Below are 20,174 nucleotides of genomic sequence, written 5' to 3' on the forward strand. Positions count from 1 at the left end.
ACTTCTCTATTCGCTTTTAGGTACAAAGCTGAAAAAGCACGCTATCGATGACAAGCGTAGCGCGTTGCTCGCGCTGACAGTAAATGAACTAGGTATTAAGCCAAATGGTTATGAATTTGCCTCTGTAAACCCCCGATGCTTCGGTACTTAGTTTACGGAGAATATCATAATGACATTGCTAATGTTGTCGCATGATCCGTGCATTGTTAATCGGTTCGTCGAATAAACATCACATAGATATGCCAATGTTTACGGACCGACTTATCTGACAAAACTTATGGACGGAAGAATGTACTTATTGGTGCATTTTATAAAATAGTTGTTAATGTAACTGGTATATGCATTAGGTATATAGGTTAAATTGCGGTGTTCGACAGGGGGGGGTTAACTTCGCCATTGTTTTATTCGTTTCCTCAAAGATTAACTGGAAGAGATCCCATACAGGGATAAGTTCGCCTTTGTTGTATTTAATTTACTCTGTAACTGTGTTTCTCGTGTTTTTATTTCCATGTGGAATAAAGTATATAGGTACATACATATACATAACTAATCTCTACTGGGTCAAGCAGATCTTGTCAGTAGAAAAAGGCGGCAAATTTGAAAAATGTAGGCGCGAAAGGATATCGTCCCATAGAAAATTTTAATTTTGCGCCTTTTTCTACTGACAAGATTTGCTTGACCATCTATATCATCCATGAGATATATGTACCAGTTAACAACTATTTTATAAATGCACTATGAATACACTAATGCATTTTTCCATTAATTCGTTTCGTGATTAGATAAGTAAGTCGTAATCTTTGGCATATTTGTGTGGATTGTTTATTAAGTTTGTTTATTCGACGAACCGATAACAATTTAAACCAGCGCCAGCGACTCAACCTGATGGCACGGCTAAATTTTTAGGTGGCATGCAAGGTGATGCTGATATAGCCTCCTAAGGCCAGCCATACAAATGAAAAATATAATATTCATCACTGAACGTACCTAACAAACAAATGCAACTCTGCTCCAATGGGGTATTACTGCAATGTTCTGCCGCCAGAGTGCAGCACTGGTATACCTACCTATCGTAAACCATAGAATAACTTATAGATATATGTTGTGCCTTAAACCTGTTTTTTGACAAGTTTTCACAGATAATAAAATATGACATAGATGCATCAAGGCGGTTTGATTATGAAGGCCTACCGGGAAACGCAAAAATCTAAATTTAGTTATCTGCCTCTTTATCGCTCGAATATGCAAGAGTGATAGAGGTTAGATAACGAAATTTAGATTCTTGTTTCGCGGTAGACCCTCAGATTGTGATGGATTGTGGTAGTGGCGACCCCTACGCAGAGTTTCGCATGATATTCCCTATTGAATATGACTAAAATTTCATCGAACTGATTAAATAGTACTTATTCATTCAGATAGGACCGTGAGCTTTAGGAGGATAAATACATTATAACTTTGCCACCCGAACGTCACCAAATTCATCTTGCGGTCCGGGGCTACAATGCAAAACCGTCTTTGTGGCCCTCATAAAAAAAAAGGTTGAGTACGGCTGATTTAAACGGATCATGCGATAAAGGCCACAACATACAATCAACAATGTAATTATGATATGCTCCGGAAACCAAACACCGTAGCAAACGGGGGTTTTACAGAAGCAAATTGATAACCATTTGACTTTCAAGTTACCCATATTGTTATCATAATCAGGATGAGCTAAAATAATTTGGACTAGAGCGGATACTAAGGACAGGTACCAAAATTATGAACTAAATTTGTTGAATGAATATCCCAGTCTTTCTATGGAACATACTAACTATGATATCATAGTTAGCAAGTTCCATAGAATGACAAAAGTTACATAAGTACATGTATTACAATGGGTTTGGCCGGTCAATGGTATTATGGCGCCGCCATGGTTTTAACTGTTAGGACGCATTTATGTGTTAGATGGAGCAAGTGATATTGCTATCTCATTCTACGGCATGGCTGCGTCCCTTGGAATGGCAGGCGCTAGCCCATTGTGTACACCTTTCCTTTCCTTTACTGGTCATCTTCTTGTTTTTTTAATGGCCTGAATGGTAATAGTATAAGCCAAATTTCAGAGGTAAATTATAAAAAGGCTCAACATACCTCCAATTTTCAAACTGCTAGTATTCCTAAAATACACATCACAGCCCAATAAATTGTACCTTGTGCCTCAAAAATTGTTAGAAATGAGACAATCCTTTGACAAACTATACATACCTACAAATTTTCAATATTACCCATGTACTTGGATATTCAAAAGTTCCTGTCTGAAGTATTTTAATGCACTTAATAAATTAATGTCCTTAAACTGAAGCCCCTTCGACGATATTTAAATTATCATAATCCGAAGTTCCTTGGATGTTCTAACCTTAGATACTTATCTACTTAATTAACACTTACTTATAATTAGTTAGGTAAGGTAAACGTACTAATGCTCGACATGCTAATGCCCAATAGATGACACCTTGTTGTCACCTCTATTGACAATGGCTTAAGTTTCAAGATGCCATGTACTGGGACCGCGTCGAGCACCAGTACGTTTGCCTTACTTAATGTGTAAAAAAATAAAGGCGTACTGAGTGGATCACAGTTTAAAATAATACACGTAATAAAACATGAACGGTTAGCTTTTTGATAATTTAAAACCCAATTGTAACTACCAGTATCCAGTACCTCCTAGTAAAATATGTAGCCGCTGTGCCACAACTGCTTTAGTGTTCCGAGTGTTCCGACGCGTAAAGACTACAAAGAGTAAGGATTTTCGTTACAAAATGGCCAAGCCTTATTTTGGTTCATGGGCCAAACAGATGGCTGAAATTACAAGGATTATAGATGAACATGGGGACGAGTGGATAGCAGCTCTTAGTTACAGATTTGAGCCACGCCTAACTAGAAAGCTATTTAAGAAGAAGGCGGCCGCACAACCCGCAGCTCCTGAGGATGAACCAATAACTGTATTCGAAGGCCTGGATCTCTACGAAAAGTGTCACCGGGAACATGATTTGACGTTCTTTATCCACGTATTCCTCAAATACGGTAGTATACAGAAGGTTTTATCGAAAGCTGGAGCTAGCTCGGCGTTTATTAGCAGGAAGTGCGCTCTCTACGGCATCAGCACTAAAATGCGATACCCTTCCCGAAGTCATTATGAGGACATCACTCTATCCAGAATCGCAAGGGCATTTCCCGTCGAAACGGCTAAAGCGATTTTAAAAGAAAAGTGTCCGGGGATTTTGACATTTTCATCGTTCTTTCAACAGGACCTGCCGCTAATAATGCAGCATACCATCTTCGCTGGCCTGATTCCAAAGGGACAATCGTATCAAGAAATAATAGATATCGCAGCGGTTTTAAACATGGAAATGTCTGTGAAACTTGCAAAGCCGGAAGAAAAAAAGGATCTGATGATTAAAACTGTTGAAGACGCAATTAAGCACTCGAAGTTGCATATTGGTAAAGTTAGTAGTTTGGACGAGGATGATGACAAACTGGAGATATTGACGAAGGCAGGCGTTTTAAAACGCGCAAATGGTGGCTTCGAACTGTCGGCTGTCACCGTGGCGCTGAGGAACAAGTTACCGAGCATTCGAGCGCTCTACTCGTTGAAATATTCTGAGGCAGTGGAGAAACTGAAGTCTAACTTATCTTTGTAAGCGTTCCCAATTAATTACATCCATTTGTTTGCAAAAAATAAGTTACGATATTCTTTTGTCACTTTTCTAGTTTTTTGGAGTATTAAATAATTTAAAAAAATACAATCGTTTGATTTTATAAATTAAGACAAGCTTCGTGGATAAGACAGGCTTATTACATGTTTAGTTAGGTTTTAGGTTACCGTCATAGGGCATTAACTCGCGTATTTGAATTACTTTGACAATTGCACTATATTTAGTAATAAAACAGCGCTTAACCACACCCGCTTTAGGCTACCCTCCCTTAAACTATCTTTCTATAGAACTTGCTATGTAAACAAAAGTGACTAGTAAATTGACATTCAGAGACAATTTTAATATGGCGGTTTGCAATACATAGTTAGCAATTTCCATAGAATGACACTTTACATATCTGAAGGAACCAAAATATTTTATGAAACCGCTTAAGCTTTATGCTTTGGTTTCCTCCGAAAGCGGTGCCGTCATATAGCGGACGTCTCCATACAAATACTACGACATCCATATTTAGCCGTATTTACGGAGACGGCCGCTATATGACGGCACCGCTATCCTAGGAAAACCGATCTTTAGGATAGGATAAAAGATGTATTAAATAAAAAGATTTAATAATAATTTTAGATTTATTGTTAAGATTTTTAAATAGTAAACAGCGGGTAGTCCAGCAGCGAGGCGTGCCCGCTGACTCTGCAGTAGTATTCTGCGAGCGCGATGTAGGAGATGGTGAGCGCGCCCACCCCGGCCGCCAGCGCGGGCGCGCGGCCCCATAGGACTCCGCCCGCCACCAGCAGGCCCAGGTACGTCATGTATCTGGGGACAAGTTGTTCAATACACTGACTTAAGAGCCAACAGGAGTGGTCATTTCTCCATACAAACGTACTCGACTGTTTCCTCCGTGGGTTTTGAAGCTAGAGCAATGATTTTTTCAACACAGATTAATATTATCAATATCTGTGTCGGACCGTTTTGCTTTTTTTGATATTTTTGTTTTTTAAGGCGCTAGAGCCCTTCAAAAATGGCCAAAATGGCCTAATTGACTATGCCGCAATGAGAGGCGTGCTATTCAAAACTGACATCAATTAGTCAAAAAAGCAAAACGGTCCGTCACAGATAATGTCATAATCATTTAGATTTCCCAATTTGGTTACGATTGGTTAAGTTTTGGAGGAGGAAACAGTCGAGTACGAAACCTCGATTTTTTATATTTTTACGCAGGATTTTTCGCCTTGTCCTTATCGCACTAGTTTTAGGAGCCGCTTCCGTTAGCGAGACGGATATATTTACCTAAAATATTTAAATCTTAGCTCCTGTTGGCTCTTAAACTTTCACGATTATTAATAGTAGTTTGTGTTACAAAGGATCAAAATGATGTATTTCCGTCAAGGGCGTACATTGAATCCTGAATGAGGGATTCGAGTGTTAACACCCAAGGCGAAATAATTTTGATACCGTGTGACACATACTGCTTTTCACATCAACTATGAGGAAATTGTTGTTCGAAAATATGTATTATTTTACAAAAAAAAAATAGTATGCAAGAAAGAAAAAATCGTGTCCTAGAACAGAAAAGTACCACTTTGATCCCTCCTATCGGGGAAGAAAGCCCTTTTTCGAATAGGTGATGTTAAAACATTATTAAATTGCACAAAGGGACAACGCCGTCCTCGAAACGTCGGAGGTAAATCATAAAAAAAAACATAATGTCTTCAGTTGGCGCAGCCCAATAGCGGCCTCTAACGTCAGAGTGGAGTGGACAGACGTGATGTCAAAATAATTAAACTTTCGTGCAATAGATGGCGCTGGGTATTGGAGGAACGCGAATTTGGATAGCAATGTTAGTCGCGCCTTGTTTTATTTTGTCCATGGTTCAAATTGACGATTTTGAAGTTAGTTAGGTATACTGGATCAACCAAATCTTGTCAGTAGTAAAAGGCGGCAAATTTGAAAAATCGCGGGTTAGCAACACTGTGTTCGAATAATTCCAAAATCGCGTCTCATCTGTGTGTTATCTGTGGAATGTGGATCGTGAATGACAGCCATCATCTTATTGTTTACATTCTGAATCGTTTCTATTTCAAGAGAAATCTCTGCTGTCACCATTACATACCAATATTATGCATGCCCTCAAGCAAAGCTAAGGTGCCTACAATGTACAATCATGCTCGTTGACGGTAAACATTACTAAAATTTGAGGTTATGATAATTCACTCGAACTGACGTATGAAGGGCGGAAAAATAAACACGTTTTGGTTCGATGTACATTGCTGCTTTTCTTAGCGCAATTCTGCTCTTTGAGTGTTACATGGTGTTACCCTACTTTAATTTGCAGTACATTGCTACTGACAAGATTTGCTTGACGCACTATATTAATGTTTTTATGTGAAGATGGTTATATTAAGATGAGAAGATATATACTTTGATACCGAATACCGATATGGCAAATAAAGAATATGATAAATAAAAAACCTAATGAGATTTATTAATACACATGATTTAAATGATTACTTACTTACTTACTAGTGCTAGGTAGTACCTATAAATAACTGCTTCCTAATAAATGTTATCATACATATATAAATACTGAAAGGGTTTTTAGTGTGTAGTATCCATCAATATACTACGATGTAAATAATTAAATATCCCACCACCAATAATGAATAACTGATTTACCACACAGTTCATCCGTTATCAAGAAGTTTCACATCTTCATTTATTCTGAAAATAAAAACGAAATATGCAAACAATTCAAAATAAATCACAAACTTATTTCGTCAGTCGGGTAAATTAAAAATTAACATTTTGGACGCCAATGACCGATATATACGCACCGCAGGTCCAACGCCAAAGACGTATTAATCGGTCACAGACCACAGAGCAACATAGACCTAGGTGCATATGCATAAAGTTCAACTTCAGTTTTGACACTTCGGTGACGTGGCGTCTGAGAGACAGCTTTTGTGTTTGACACGGCGTCGAAAAGGTTAAAATAGCAGACAACAAATGTTTAATACGGGTCAGTTAATTTTGCCCTTAGTTAAACTAAACCGATGGATATTGCCATCGTCATGCTAACCTGGTGGGTCAGTATTGCCCATAGTCAAGCTAATCAGAAGGGTCCATTATTCGTATAGTCAAGCTAAACTGGTGGGTCTATAATGCCCATGCAGTCATGCTAACTTGGTGGGCCAATATTGTCCATAGTCAAGCTATCCTGGTGGGTCTATTTTGCCCATAATAATGCTAACCTGCAGGGTCAATATTACCCATTCTTAAGAGCCCATCAACGTGCACACTAGCGCCACTGCTAAATAATCATGATTATTTGAATTTAACGAAAGATATTTAAAAAAGGAGTTAAAACGGACGTTTTTGTTTTGAGTTCATAGATCGACGAATCCAGGAACATAAAAACTAGCTTGATGTATGAAAAAGGTACTTTAATATAAGATACAGTACGTAGCGGCCCCCTTTTTTAAAATATCTTTCGTTAAATTTAAATAGTCACGATTATTTAGCAGTGGCGCTAGTGTGCACGTTGATGGGCTCTTAATCTTAAGTGGGTAAATTTTGCCCATAGTCAAGCTTACCTGGTGCGTCAAATTTGCCTATATTCTAACTAACCTGGTAGGTCAATTTTGCCCATAGTTAAGCAAATCTGGTGGGTCAATTTTGCCCATAGTTAAGCAAATCTGGTGGGTCAATTTCGCCCATAGTTAAGCACACCTGGTGGGTCAATTTATCCCATAGTAACTAATACGGTGGGTCAATTTCGGCCGTACTCTCACCTGGTGGTGGTCATCTGGTCCAACTCCTCGTCCTCGCGGTCGCGGACGCACATGTCGCCCTTCTTCGAGTACCCTTTTGCGCACTTCCGACACATGTCCGGACTGTCGCCGTAGCACCCCTGAGAAACAACGGGAAAATAATATGGCACTCGTTTATACTGACATGGTGTATGTATGTATGTATGTATAAACTCTTTATTGTACAAAACACAAATTTATGGCACAGGATAGGCAGTACAAAGGCGAACTTATCCTTTTAAGGGATTTCTTCCAGTTAACCTTTGTAGTAGATGAGAATTGATGAAGAACGGTAGACAAATATAGCACTGAGTACAATAGACTAGACTCTAGAGGATAGTATTGTATTGACTCTCAGGGTGTCAGTATCCTATTGGAAATGACTGAGCTTGTTTCAAATGACCTAAGTTGAAATGGAAATGGGGTTGGCCGGATGAAGTATTTTACATATGTCCTGCATAGGTTTTTCCTATTAATCCGCCAAATTGTTGTTTCTTTTTAGGGTTCCGTACCCAAAGGGTAAAAACGGGACCCTATTACTAAGACTCCGCTGTCCGTCCGTCCGTCTGTCACCAGGCTGTATCTCACGAACCGTGATAGCTAGACAGTTGACATTTTCACAGATGATGTATTTCTGTTGCCGCTATAACAACAAATACTAAAAACAGAATAAAATAAAGATTTAAGTGGGGCTCCCATACAACAAACGTGATTTTTGACCGAAGTTAAGCAACGTCGGGCGGGGTCAGTACTTGGATGGGTGACCGTTTTTTTTGCTTGTTTTGCTCTATTCTTTGTTGATGGTGCGGAACCCTCCGTGCGCGAGTCCGACTCGCACTTGGCCGGTTTTTTTAATTTAATGGCTAGCCTTTTAAGCTAAATATAATAGAACCAAACTAGAAACAATAAGTAACTTTGCTGGAGCGATGGGATACCGGTATTTTTTGTATGGGAACGAAAACGGTATTTTATCGTTCTTCGCTAATTATTTAATTTCTAATTGAGCAATCTAATAATACGAAGTCGTTACCTATAAACACAACTGAGTCCTACATTTCCAGTATTAAAAAAACGAAAAATATCGTTATTTCATTTGATATTTACTAGTCGCTTTTCGGTGACGGAAAACATCGTGAGGAAACCGGACTAATCCCAACAAGTTTACCCTCTGGGTTGGAAGGTCAGATGGCAGTCGCTTTCGTAAAAACTAGTGCCTACGCCAATTCTCGGGATTAGTTGCCAAGCGGACCCCAGGCTCCCATGAGCCGTGGCAAAAACCGGGACAACGCGAGGAAGATGATGATGATTGTTATTTCGAAGTTTTTGCCAAAAACCGCTTCTGATCCCTGGCTGGCGACCTCTATGCAAACTTTTGACTGACTCCCATGACCCTGATTGACCCCAACCACAGAATAAATAATAGTACTAAGTACAGAAGACTCACTCTCTAACAAAACGCGTCTGTTACTATCAGCACAGATATGGCCGCTAGGTGGCGACAGCGCCACGCGCGGCTTATGGCTTTCCCCAAAATTGGGGCCGAACCGATGTACTTTTAGCTACCTGTAGCAAAGCGACGAAATCGCGGAGTTAGACACGCCTGACCCAACTTCCTTGTTACCTTGCACGCGCGGTCGCACGCCATACATTTGTATGAGCCCATCGAGTTGAGACAGAACTCGTTCTTGCCGCAGATGCTGATGTCGTTACACTCGTTAATGTCGTGGCACCCGACATCCGGCTCAAACGTGAAGCCAGGCCTGCAGTGACAATAAGTTTCTTAAATAGGCTACAGGACTATTTTTTTATGGTATCAATCGATCGGGTTTGTTTTTAGGATCAAATGTCTATATGGGACCCATTGCATTAAAGTAACACAAAAGTCAGAAATTGTAGTCAAAGGCCGACAGTCGCACTTCACTCGCGAAACGCCCTATACAAAACGGCCATAGGCCGTGACGTCATCGCCCATCTTGTAGTATGGACAAAACAAGAAAATTGCGTTTTTGTCGGTGAAATATTGCGTTTATGTATATAGTTGCTATACAATATTTTTTTGGATGAAATGTAAGGAATCAAATGGTACCCTTACTTTTATCGTTTTTGGAAGTTAAAAAAAAAATTTTGAAACTTTCAGGTCCTGTAATTTTGTAATTTTTCAATATTTTATTTTAATATCCACATTATTGTGATAAATTTCTCGTTTGCTATCTATCTATTTTACTACATTTTGTTATAAAATTCAACATGTGTCATCATCCCTATTAATTTTGTATTAAGCAGAAACATCTGCGTCTGCGTCTTACGGTAGATAATCATAATTATTTATTTGCACATAAAAAGGGTTTTACATACAGGTGTTATTAAGTTACATTTCCAAGCATTTTTAGCTGTTTTTGACAGCATGCAAATGGGTCCTTAAATTTGTACTACATACGACTACCTTAAATTAACTTAATTACTAAATACATTAACTTAAATTAAACTAAAATAGAAAGCACAATAACTTAACTTTACAATATACACATACAGTCCCAGCCATTGATAGTAAAATAATTGAGTATGTCATGGTAATAAAACTAATAAAATATTAATAATGTAAATTTGACTAAAATTAATTTTATACATTATTATGCGCAATAAATTCATTAATGGAGTGAAAAATTTTCGCCAGTAGCCATTTAAAAAGCGCTATTTTAAATATAGTGTATGGTATCTTTTATATGCTGTGGTAGCTGGTTGTATATGGTGACACCCATACCCATATTGTATATGGTGATATCGTTAAGAGCCTCCCTAGGGCTCATATATGGTGGAAATATTCCCTGAATTGGGTACGGTCTTGGTAGCTCAGATGGCAGAGCACTGTACTAGTGATCCAGTGGTCGTGGGTTCAAGTCCCATCCAAGACAGTGAATTTTTCCACTTTTAATTTATTTCGAAGCTTAATAAGTCTCTTGTCAAAAATTCTGATACAGTCAGCAGCAGAAGTTGTTAAGCGGGCGAGGTGTTCAAAATTACCCTGACGCGCTCTCATTCTCTTAGCAATAAAGTCGCGTCAAGTTCATTTTGAACACCTCGCCCGCTTAGCAACTATTGCTGCTGACTGTACAAGCTTTTCACAAATGAAAGAAAAAGGTTTTGATCCGGATTTAATCTGAAGACCGCCTAAAGCAGTGGTCCCTAACCTTTTCAGTCCGGTCACCCCTATGACTAACTAGGAAACCTGATTTTACCCCTCCTCCCAATGGTAATAAAAAATAAAACGTGTACGTTTGTTGTATTGTTTAGGTTAGCTTATTTACCCCCGTAAAATACCAGTTTTACCCCCAGGTTAGGAACCACTTGACGACCGGTCTGGCCTAGTGGGTAGTGACCCTGCCTGTGAAGCCGCGGTCCTGGGTTCGAATCCCAGTAAGGGCATTTATTTGTGTGATGAGCACAGATATTTGTTCCTGAGTCATGGTTGTTTTCTATGTATTTAAGTATTTGTATATTATATCTATCGTTGTCTGAGTATCCACAACACAAGCCTTCTTGAGCTTACCGTGGGGCTTAGTTAATTTGTGTAAAAATGTCCATTAATATTTATTTACTGGCCTAAAGGAGCCGTTTGAACGCCACGCCTGTCGTGTGCGGCGCTGCATTGTGAACCTTCTTGGAATGCACTAAGGTTGATATTGGGCTGTAGCTGTGGACGTCCGAAGACGTCTGTCACGGTCAAGAGGTAAGATGGCTTACCGGCAAGCTACGCAGTCTAGTGGCGCCCCCCCGCGGCAGCCGCCCGAGCACGAGTAGTGGCACCGCTTACATTCCGGTCCTGAGCCTTCCGTAGCTTTGTAATAACCTGTAAGACAAGATTATGATACTATTAGAAGTATTAGAAGATTAAAACAAATTAAATTATTCTCAGAAAATATTTTAATTTGGTTTTTTCAAGTAGTAACACTACTAGGGTAATTCGCCAGTAACTGGCCACCCTAAACTAAAAATGAATTCTATTCAGCTATAAACAGAATTCGTTTTAGTATAAGGTGGCTAGTTATTGCACGACCACAGATAAGATAATTACTTGATATTTGACAACCCTAATTAGCCGAAACTCCGAAAGGGATAGTGCCTTACATTAGAAAGGGACAGCATGATTCGTCCCTGAATCGCTGCCAAACTTCGGTTTTGTAGGAAGTGTCCTTTTTGTACGGTAGTATTATTACTTATTCTGTGTCAATTCAATACGCGCCAGTGACACAGCGGTAAGAGCGTGCGACTTTCAATCCGGAGGTCACGGGTTCAAACCCCGGCTCGTACCAATGAGTTTTTCAGAACTTATGTACGAAATATCATTTGATATTTACCAGTCGCTTTTCGGTGAAGGAAAACATCGTGAGTAAACCGGACTAATCCCAATAAAGCCTAGTGTTCCCTCTGGGTTGGAAGGTCAGATGGCAGTCGCTTTTGTAAAAACTAGTGCCTACGTCAATTTTTGGGATTTGTTGTCAAGCGGACCCCAGCCGAAAATGCCGGGATAACACGAGGAAGAAGACTCACCAGTGACACAGTGTTGACACAGCTCGCCCTCGTGCCCCGCGTCGCAGTGGCAAGTCCCGTTCCCGAGCCTGGTGCCGTCCCTGGGCCCTAACACTCACCAGTGACACAGTGTTGACACAGCTCGCCCTCGTGCCCCGCGTCGCAGTGGCAAGTCCCGTTCCCGAGCCTGGTGCCGTCCCTGGGTCCTAACACTCACCAGTGACACAGTGTTGACACAGCTCGCCCTCGTGCCCCGCGTCGCAGTGGCAAGTCCCGTTCCCGAGCCTGGTGCCGTCCCCGGGCCCTAACACTCACCGGTGACACAGTGTTGACGCAGCTCGCCCTCGTGCCCCGCGTCGCAGTGGCAAGTCCCGTTCCCGAGCCGCGTGCCGTCCCCGCGGCAGCGCCCGCGCCCCCCGCACACCGCGCCGCCCGCGTCGCGGGGGCACGGCTGGCATGAGCGACTGTACTCGTGCTTCGGGCAGCATACCTGGGGCCGATTGCATAACAAACTACAACTAATATTACAAGCGGAACTCCTTATTTAATAAGTGAAATTAGAAAAGGAGTTCCGCTTGTAATATTAGTTTGTAGTTTGTTATGCAATCGGCCCCTGGTTAGAACATTATTACTAAATATTTTAAATAATCAAGTTGACAAATGTATTAAGAACTCTAAATTAAATTAGGTGGAAGACTTCACATAGATATGTGGTAAAACAAGAGCTGAGTCACATGGGTCACTTATAAAAAAAATATCTAATCTAAGAGTTACCTAATAGGAAGAATTAAGAGAGGATAAATATATTGACATACAAATAGAGCCTGTCTAAAGCTAACTCTACACTGATTGATAGCACAGCATTGAGAATTTAAAATAACACTAGGCTGTCCAACATGGTGCAGAGTTAACTTTATAGGTTTTTTTTGGTTCGTTTAAAAAAAATTATACAACTAAAACTGTGATTACTGTAAATTTTTAGTTTAATAGACTCTGCACTGCATTTTTTCTTTTCCTTTATCAGTGTTCTGACCAAAAGACTTTTAAATGGTCTGCATTATCGTTATTAATTCCAGAATTCTAGTATTGAGGGGAAATATCAGATTTCAATGCAGTATTGAGAGTTGTCCAATACTGGATGTCCTAATCATCATCAATTTACGTCTTTAAACCTACCTCAAGTTTATCAATACATATGTACTGGAAGAACTCCGGAGGCTCCTGCTGCCACCACCACTGTTCAATATGGGGTCGGGCCACACCAGCAGTCTCGAGGCACTTGCTCTTGTAGCGGGGCTCCTCACATACCCCCTGCAGGATGTTTGTCAGGCGTTCTTGGCTCCGGGTCTCAAAGATTGGGGCTGTGCGGTGTAGACCTGAAATGGAACATGCTGTGTCAATGAGCACAGTAAAAATTATAGAATATCAGATTGTATATAACGTATTATTTCATACTGGTCTTCAAACCAATAGTTACAAAAAACACACAATGTTGGGGGCGATCACTAGCATATAGAAGGAGCATCGATAATTGAGTTTATCAATATAGGAAGTCCCTACCTGTCAAGAAAATTTGCCCCACGGATTCCTATGTCTGGTCATAAGGCACAAACTATCGTATTTGTATAAGTATGTCGCTCAGATACACGTAATTATTGAAACATAAACATACTCCTAATTATTAAAATATAAACTGTAGCGAATCATACAGCTAACAACCGTCAACCGTTTACGCTTTATCCAAAGAAACTATATTAGTCCTATATTTTAGTAGTAGTAGAATGCTCTGCGGTATACAATCACAAAGGAAGAGCTTCACTTCTTCTGCTCTAAGTGTAAGGCCTGAGTTGACGCTCGAGTTGGGCGTGCAGCGGGGTGGGTGGGTGTTCAACAAATGCAAGTGTATAGGAGCGGCCTTAGTGCACGCTGCTCACATCACGCGTCAGCTCGACGCCACGCTGCACGCCCCGCTGAACGCTCTGCTTCGAGCGTCCACTCAGGCCTTACTAAGAGCATTCCATCGTAACGTAAGGGACATTCGGACACATTTTTTGATCTCCCAAGCCTGGATCTCGTTTGGCTTGCCATTTTTTAATGTAATATTGATATCATCTTAAAGCTGCTTGTTTTCTTAATAAACAGTTTAAGTTACTTTTACTATAATACGCAATTCAACAAATTAATTCGGAATTAAAGCAAATATTTCGTAAGAGAATTGTTACGCCAATACTTTGTCCTACACGTAACCATTACATAGTTAAAGAATTTTGTTAAACTTTTGACCGCCACAGTCGGCTGTGGCCATCATCGGAAAGTCTTGCCCAGGACGCCAACGACGGCTACAGCCGACAGCTCCGCCAATGCAATAGGGACTTGCGCGAGATTCCGTAAATTTGAATTTCGCTTGAATAATCGCGATCGCCTGGCGTCCAGGGTACGGGGTAATTCCTTCGCTGTCTGGCGTTCGAAAGGAATAACTAGATGAAAAACTTACCTCTACCCACATTGATCATAATCTATAAAGTTTTTATAAAACTATTAAAATTTTGTATAATTTCCATCTGCTGTTTCTGAGAAAGTTACATATAAATAACGTGGAAATATAGGTTATTATTCTTTATTATTTTATACTCTTGACTTCAGAACATAGAAGAAGAAAACAAATTAGAGCATATATGTTACCCTTTTCGAAGGACTCCGCGAAGACTTTACATGCATTACACGGGCCCGGGTCGTCGTTTCTAGTCCGGTGTTCCTCGGACGCTCTCACAACTTTGCTCGCAATAAACAGCGAAAACACGACCCAAAACATCTTAAAGCACAGCGTCATATCACCGCATGCACTCCTCAGACCTTTAATAAAGAAAAAATAAAACGAATACGCTACAAATGTTGACTTTTCTATGTTTAATCACTGACAGAAATATAGCATACAAAAAAGCTACTATTGTGACGTTAAATGAGTGTTAACTCACTATTTCATATAATTGACGCTGTGTTCGGCGTGTACTTATAGTAAAAGGATTAAATAGTCATGGAATTGAGCACTAGTTTCTACATATAGATAATATTATTATGATTTCATAATAGCATAAAATCAATAATGTGAATTCAAAGTATTCAAACTACATTTTGACATAATTTTGACATCTCGTTTCATGACAGTTATGTTTAAGACATCAAAAAACACGCCGTATTTGCTTTAAAAAAGGATGAATTAAAATGAAATATAGTTGGTCAAACCCATTTGTCAGTAAATAAGAACAAAAAAACCCAATGACATCTTACGTCTTACGCTCTCGCGAGTTTAACATTTTTTCCCCCATCACAAAAAGTGCACAGCGCCGCTAAAGAAGTTTTCACTTCAAAAACTCGTCCTTTTCTTTTGGTTGCTAGTAAAGGCCCCAGTACACAGTGGTGAAGGAATGTCCATGCCAAGCCATGCTTTGCAATGCGCAACTGTACTGTAGGCTAACATCACGTACCGTCATTGTAGCCAACTTTGCCTCCAGGGGAAACATTGCCCAAAACGACAATTTTAAACAAATTCCATACATAAGGTTTAAGTTTCCTGCCCCTGGATAGGACCAAATGATGCGAGGGTTTTTTTTTTCAGATATAAAATGTCAGTCCCGTCTACCGTGATGTTGGTGGTCGCGCCCTGGGCATTGCCGTTGGTCGTGGCTGCGACCGCGGCGATGGTCGCGATGGCGATGGCGATAGTCGTGGTCGCCACCGCCACGTGTGCGTTACTAATACGGGTAGCGCACAGGGTTCCGCCTGGGAAGTATGCCTTTTTCATTAGATTAGGAAAATAGGCTTTTAGCCTTTTGGGCGTCAAGAGATGAGGCGAGCCCTAAAAAAAGAGCTAACGTGCGTGATCACTACTCGACACTTCCCACTCTTATAATATTTAAAACCTTCGCGTTTTGAACACATATTAACTCACATTTATAGACGTCTATTGACAATAATTAACATTATGTGTAGTGGGTGGTTTGAAAATGTGATGTCTACCCCAAACTTTTTCATACACTTTTCGTCGGGTAGTTTCACAAATCTCTGTTTTGACATTTTGCTGGGACATCAGTTAGCCGCGACTATGACCAGTGAAACCTGTGTCGAAACGTCGGTAAATAAAGGTAATTGAATAAATTTTGCGTTAAGCCCTTGCTACACGGTCGCCGACAAGCCTTCTAACCGTCTGACCTTGGTCAGTTTTGGTCAAATTTTGTTGGAAACAACTGTCTACACGGTCCGTCCAGACCAAGGCCACGCGGTCTGAGGGGCTTGTCGGCGACCGTGTAGCAAGGGCTTAATACTCTACACCAAGGCTCTCCAAACCCCGGCCCGCAGGCCAAATCCGGGACGCGTTCCAATCCGGCCCGCCCGACAACCAAAGCGTCCGGCTAGCGGGAGCCAGGCTTCAGGGCTTCAGCCCTAACAGCAGCAACCAGATACCCCCCACACGACACCTCCCAGGCACAACATCTATTTTGAACTACAGTATATTTTAAATATTTTTATAATTATTTTGGACATTTTTATTTTTTATATTCTTAATTATTTTGACTGATTTTTAACCGACTTCAATTTCATAGTTACGTTTAGTCTTTTTTATTTTAAAGAAAATGGTTAATTTATATTAATTACTGTTTTTATTTTTAGATTATTATTCTATTCCTTTATTCAACTAGGATCTTAGGTTAGGATTTTACAATGTGAGTATAAAAGTAAAATATAAAAACACTTACAAAACATTACAAAAAATATTTAAACACATTATAAAAAACCTAAACTAGGGTGCCGCCGGCAGCGGGGCAAGGCCCAAGCTGCCGGTGGTCAGGGCCGCAGAGTGAGGAACCGACGTACTATACGCGCCGTGTCCAAAATTACCGCTTTCTGGCTTCTGCATCTGACTTATTCTATTAATTATTATTATTGATATTGCGTTGTGACGATCTTTTTGTGAATGCATTTTATTTTGACATGTGAAATTTAATGTACCTACATTTTCAATAAGAAATAAATGAAACTATGACTAAACTAAACTAGTGGCTCTGTGAGCTGTAGACCTCGCGAGCAGAGCTTAAAACTGAATAAATATATGGCAAAAATATTTATTAAAATATAGGTATAGTACATGTAATATAAACAAAAAATTAAAAACTACATAAAGCTACACACAAAAATTAAACGAATACGCTTAACCCGCGCTTGATAAATAAAAAATGCGAAATTTTTAATTTTTTCAAAATAAAAAAATAAAATAAAAAACAACTAACTATACGAAATTTAAGTATAAAAAAATACAAAAAGTTATGTAGCGTTTACAAAATACGCCATTCTAGTTCTTACTAAAGCTGACGAAATTTAGCTACTCATTCTCAAGTAAAAACTAAATATCTAAATACCGCCAAAACCAGCGATACAAATTTTCTGAATTTTTGGCCATTTAATCTATAAACATATCTCAAAAAGAAAAAACTCTTATGATACGGGTCAATTTCACCAAACGAGCATTTTTGTCTAATTCCCATGGAATTTTGAAATACTAACATTACACAAAAAAAATTATGCTGATAATTTGATAAAAAATATAATAAACATTAATTTTCTTATGGGGTAAAAATATTCATAAAACTATAAAAGTTATTTCAATTTAAAATTTTGGTCAGGGCACGGGAATTAGTGTGTCCATGGGAATTAGATTTTACTAGCACGGAAATTAGAACATGGCACAGGAATTGTTTTCTTAACTTATTTTGGTAGTTAAAACTATTATTTATGTATATTTTAATCTACAATAATGTACTTTAACCATACTGAAGCGGCATCGAACATATTTACCTTCTTTAATTTTAGTTTCGGACCACAAATCTACGAAAGTATGATACACTAAAAACTACGTATTTGACTAATCGTTTCCTTGATTTTAATGGCAACTAATCTCTCTTTCTTAGTAAAATGTACATATTTCAAAACAATACCTACTTACATACATACATACATACAAAACTATTCATTAAATTAAAAAGTGTCATGATGTATCTGCATGTAGATAGGTACAAGGTGTATGATCTGGTATATGGCCGTATAGGAAATGATACTAAGAAATAAGTAAATAGGGGCACAGTGAGAAGAAGTTATTGTGTAAGTTAATCTGAAGAAATCGAATATGCTGTCTTCATAAATTCATAACACAAAAAATTGTTTGACCACATATGAGGTAAGGTGGGGTAAGACTATCACAGACAGACAGACATGACGAATCCATAAGGGTTCCGTTTTTTGCCATTTGGCTACGGAACCCTAATAAGGTATCTAATAGTATTACGATTTTAATACCCCCTGGCACTGACTAAAATAACCGACTTGGTTTCCCATTACATCTCAAAACTTTTTTGTAGTAGAAGAACTGCGTTGCGAGACTTGCATCTTTTTACATGTAATGTTTTTGATAGGATCCCATCTCTTTTTGTAGGCTGTCCTTCTTTTCAGGTAATCATACCCATACCATACTGATACTATGTATACACATCTTTATTCATACTCACATCGTACGTCGTAGTGTACCTTTACTTTCCCTACTAATTGTAAGAACTAAAAGGTAACGTTGTTATCGCATATATTTCTATGGGATTACAAACTTATTTATGCAGTTATTAGATCTTTAGAACGTGACTAATATTGCAGTATTATTAGATTTTTATTGGCTTAAAAAGCTAAAACCAAATTACGTTTCAAATTTGGGTATGCTAGAAGTACCTTAAAATAATGATGATCGTGAGTGATTGTGTCAGTGACAAAACTAAGGGATTGTAAAGTGCATTAAATGTTATTTTGATAGAATGTTATTGAGATTTGATGGTACGGCCGTGCCACTTTGTTTTGCTCGACTTGGCGGCGGCACTGCCGTGCCCCCAGATCCTTTGTCCTTCCCCGGGTCTCAAACTATCTCCATGCCAAATATCATCAAGATGATATTGGTTCAGCGGTTTAAGCGTGACGAGATAACAGACAGACAGACAGAGATACTTTCGCATTTATAATATAGTAAGAATAGGATATATATTTATTTTTTCTTGTATTAGAAAAGCTAATTTATAACAACTAATCTATTAAACGAGCAATTCTTGTATATATTTCGGGGATCTCGGAAACGGCTCTAACGATTTCGAATGAAATTTGATCATATATGAGGGTTTTTTGGGGTGAAAAATCGATCTAGCTAGGTGTTATCTCTGGGAAAACGCGCATTTTTGAGTTTTTAGGTAGGTATATGTTTTCCAAGCAAAGCTCGGTCTCCCAGATATTTAAACTTTATACGGTATACGCTGTCAGCTGTCAAATTTACAAAAAAAAAACATTGCAAATTTGATTCATTTTGTTTCATGTAACCTTAGGTACAGGTATTATAATATGTAATAATTCCAGAAATAGTTTTATGTTTATATAATATTTTAATTTTATAATATGATCAATGAATAAGGTAAGGTGGGGCAAGACTAACAGTACAAGGATTCCATACAAGTGATAGTCTTACCCCGGTGTCGTCTTACCCCACCTTACCTTACGTATTAAAATTGCCCGGGTTATTCGGGTCCACCCTGTATGTACTATAGTACTTATACTAAAAAACCGTTCACAAATTTTTGTGCATTCTTTAAGATTTCCTTAAATGCAAAATAGAAAGATATACGTCATATTATTATTACATATAATATATATTCAATGCCAATATACATAAATGTAATAATAATATGACGTAAACATTGCCAATTAACTTAAAGTGCCCCCAATAAAAGATTTGTTGACAATAAATGTAATATTTTCTAATTCCCGTGCCACTTAATCAGCTATTTTAGGTAAATTTGCTATGGGAATTAGGGCACGGAAATTAGAATTCGTAATAAAAAAATTCGCCAAAAATTTAAATCGTGTTTGACCAAACTGTTATGTTATCGCTTACATAAAGATACATAAAGGGCTCCTAAATATGACAATTGTTATTGAAAAGCTATCTGGAAAATAAAATTTATAAGGGGCATCGAAATTAGAAAAAAATTGTCGCCCACCCGGATTCCGAAATACTTACGCGATTTGCTCAAACACGCCACGGCTTGACGTACATCCGTTTGCTTTG

General features: G+C 38.9%; 1 protein-coding gene across 2 annotated transcripts; it reads right to left on the reverse strand.

The window, feature by feature from the left end:
• Positions 1-4,321: 4,321 nt before the first annotated feature.
• Positions 4,322-15,100, reverse strand: LOC134659767 (cysteine-rich with EGF-like domain protein 2). 2 transcript variants are annotated; one of them, XM_063515469.1, is made up of 8 exons: positions 15,004-15,100; positions 14,711-14,881; positions 13,205-13,404; positions 12,344-12,518; positions 11,243-11,348; positions 9,123-9,261; positions 7,484-7,602; positions 4,322-4,508 (listed from the first exon to the last, which is right to left on the reverse strand). In XM_063515469.1, exons 2-8 carry the CDS (start codon positions 14,856-14,858, stop codon positions 4,337-4,339), a joined length of 1,059 nt encoding a protein of 352 aa, XP_063371539.1. In that variant the 5' UTR covers positions 14,859-14,881; positions 15,004-15,100; the 3' UTR covers positions 4,322-4,336. The 2 variants fall into 2 exon arrangements, with proteins under 2 accessions (XP_063371539.1, XP_063371540.1); XM_063515470.1 differs by lacking the exon at positions 4,322-4,508 and adding an exon at positions 6,333-6,413.
• Between the last annotated feature and the right edge of the window lie 5,074 nt (positions 15,101-20,174).

This window comes from Cydia amplana, chromosome 25 (genome assembly GCF_948474715.1).
Source record: "Cydia amplana chromosome 25, ilCydAmpl1.1, whole genome shotgun sequence".
Taxonomy (NCBI): Eukaryota; Metazoa; Arthropoda; class Insecta; order Lepidoptera; family Tortricidae; genus Cydia; species Cydia amplana.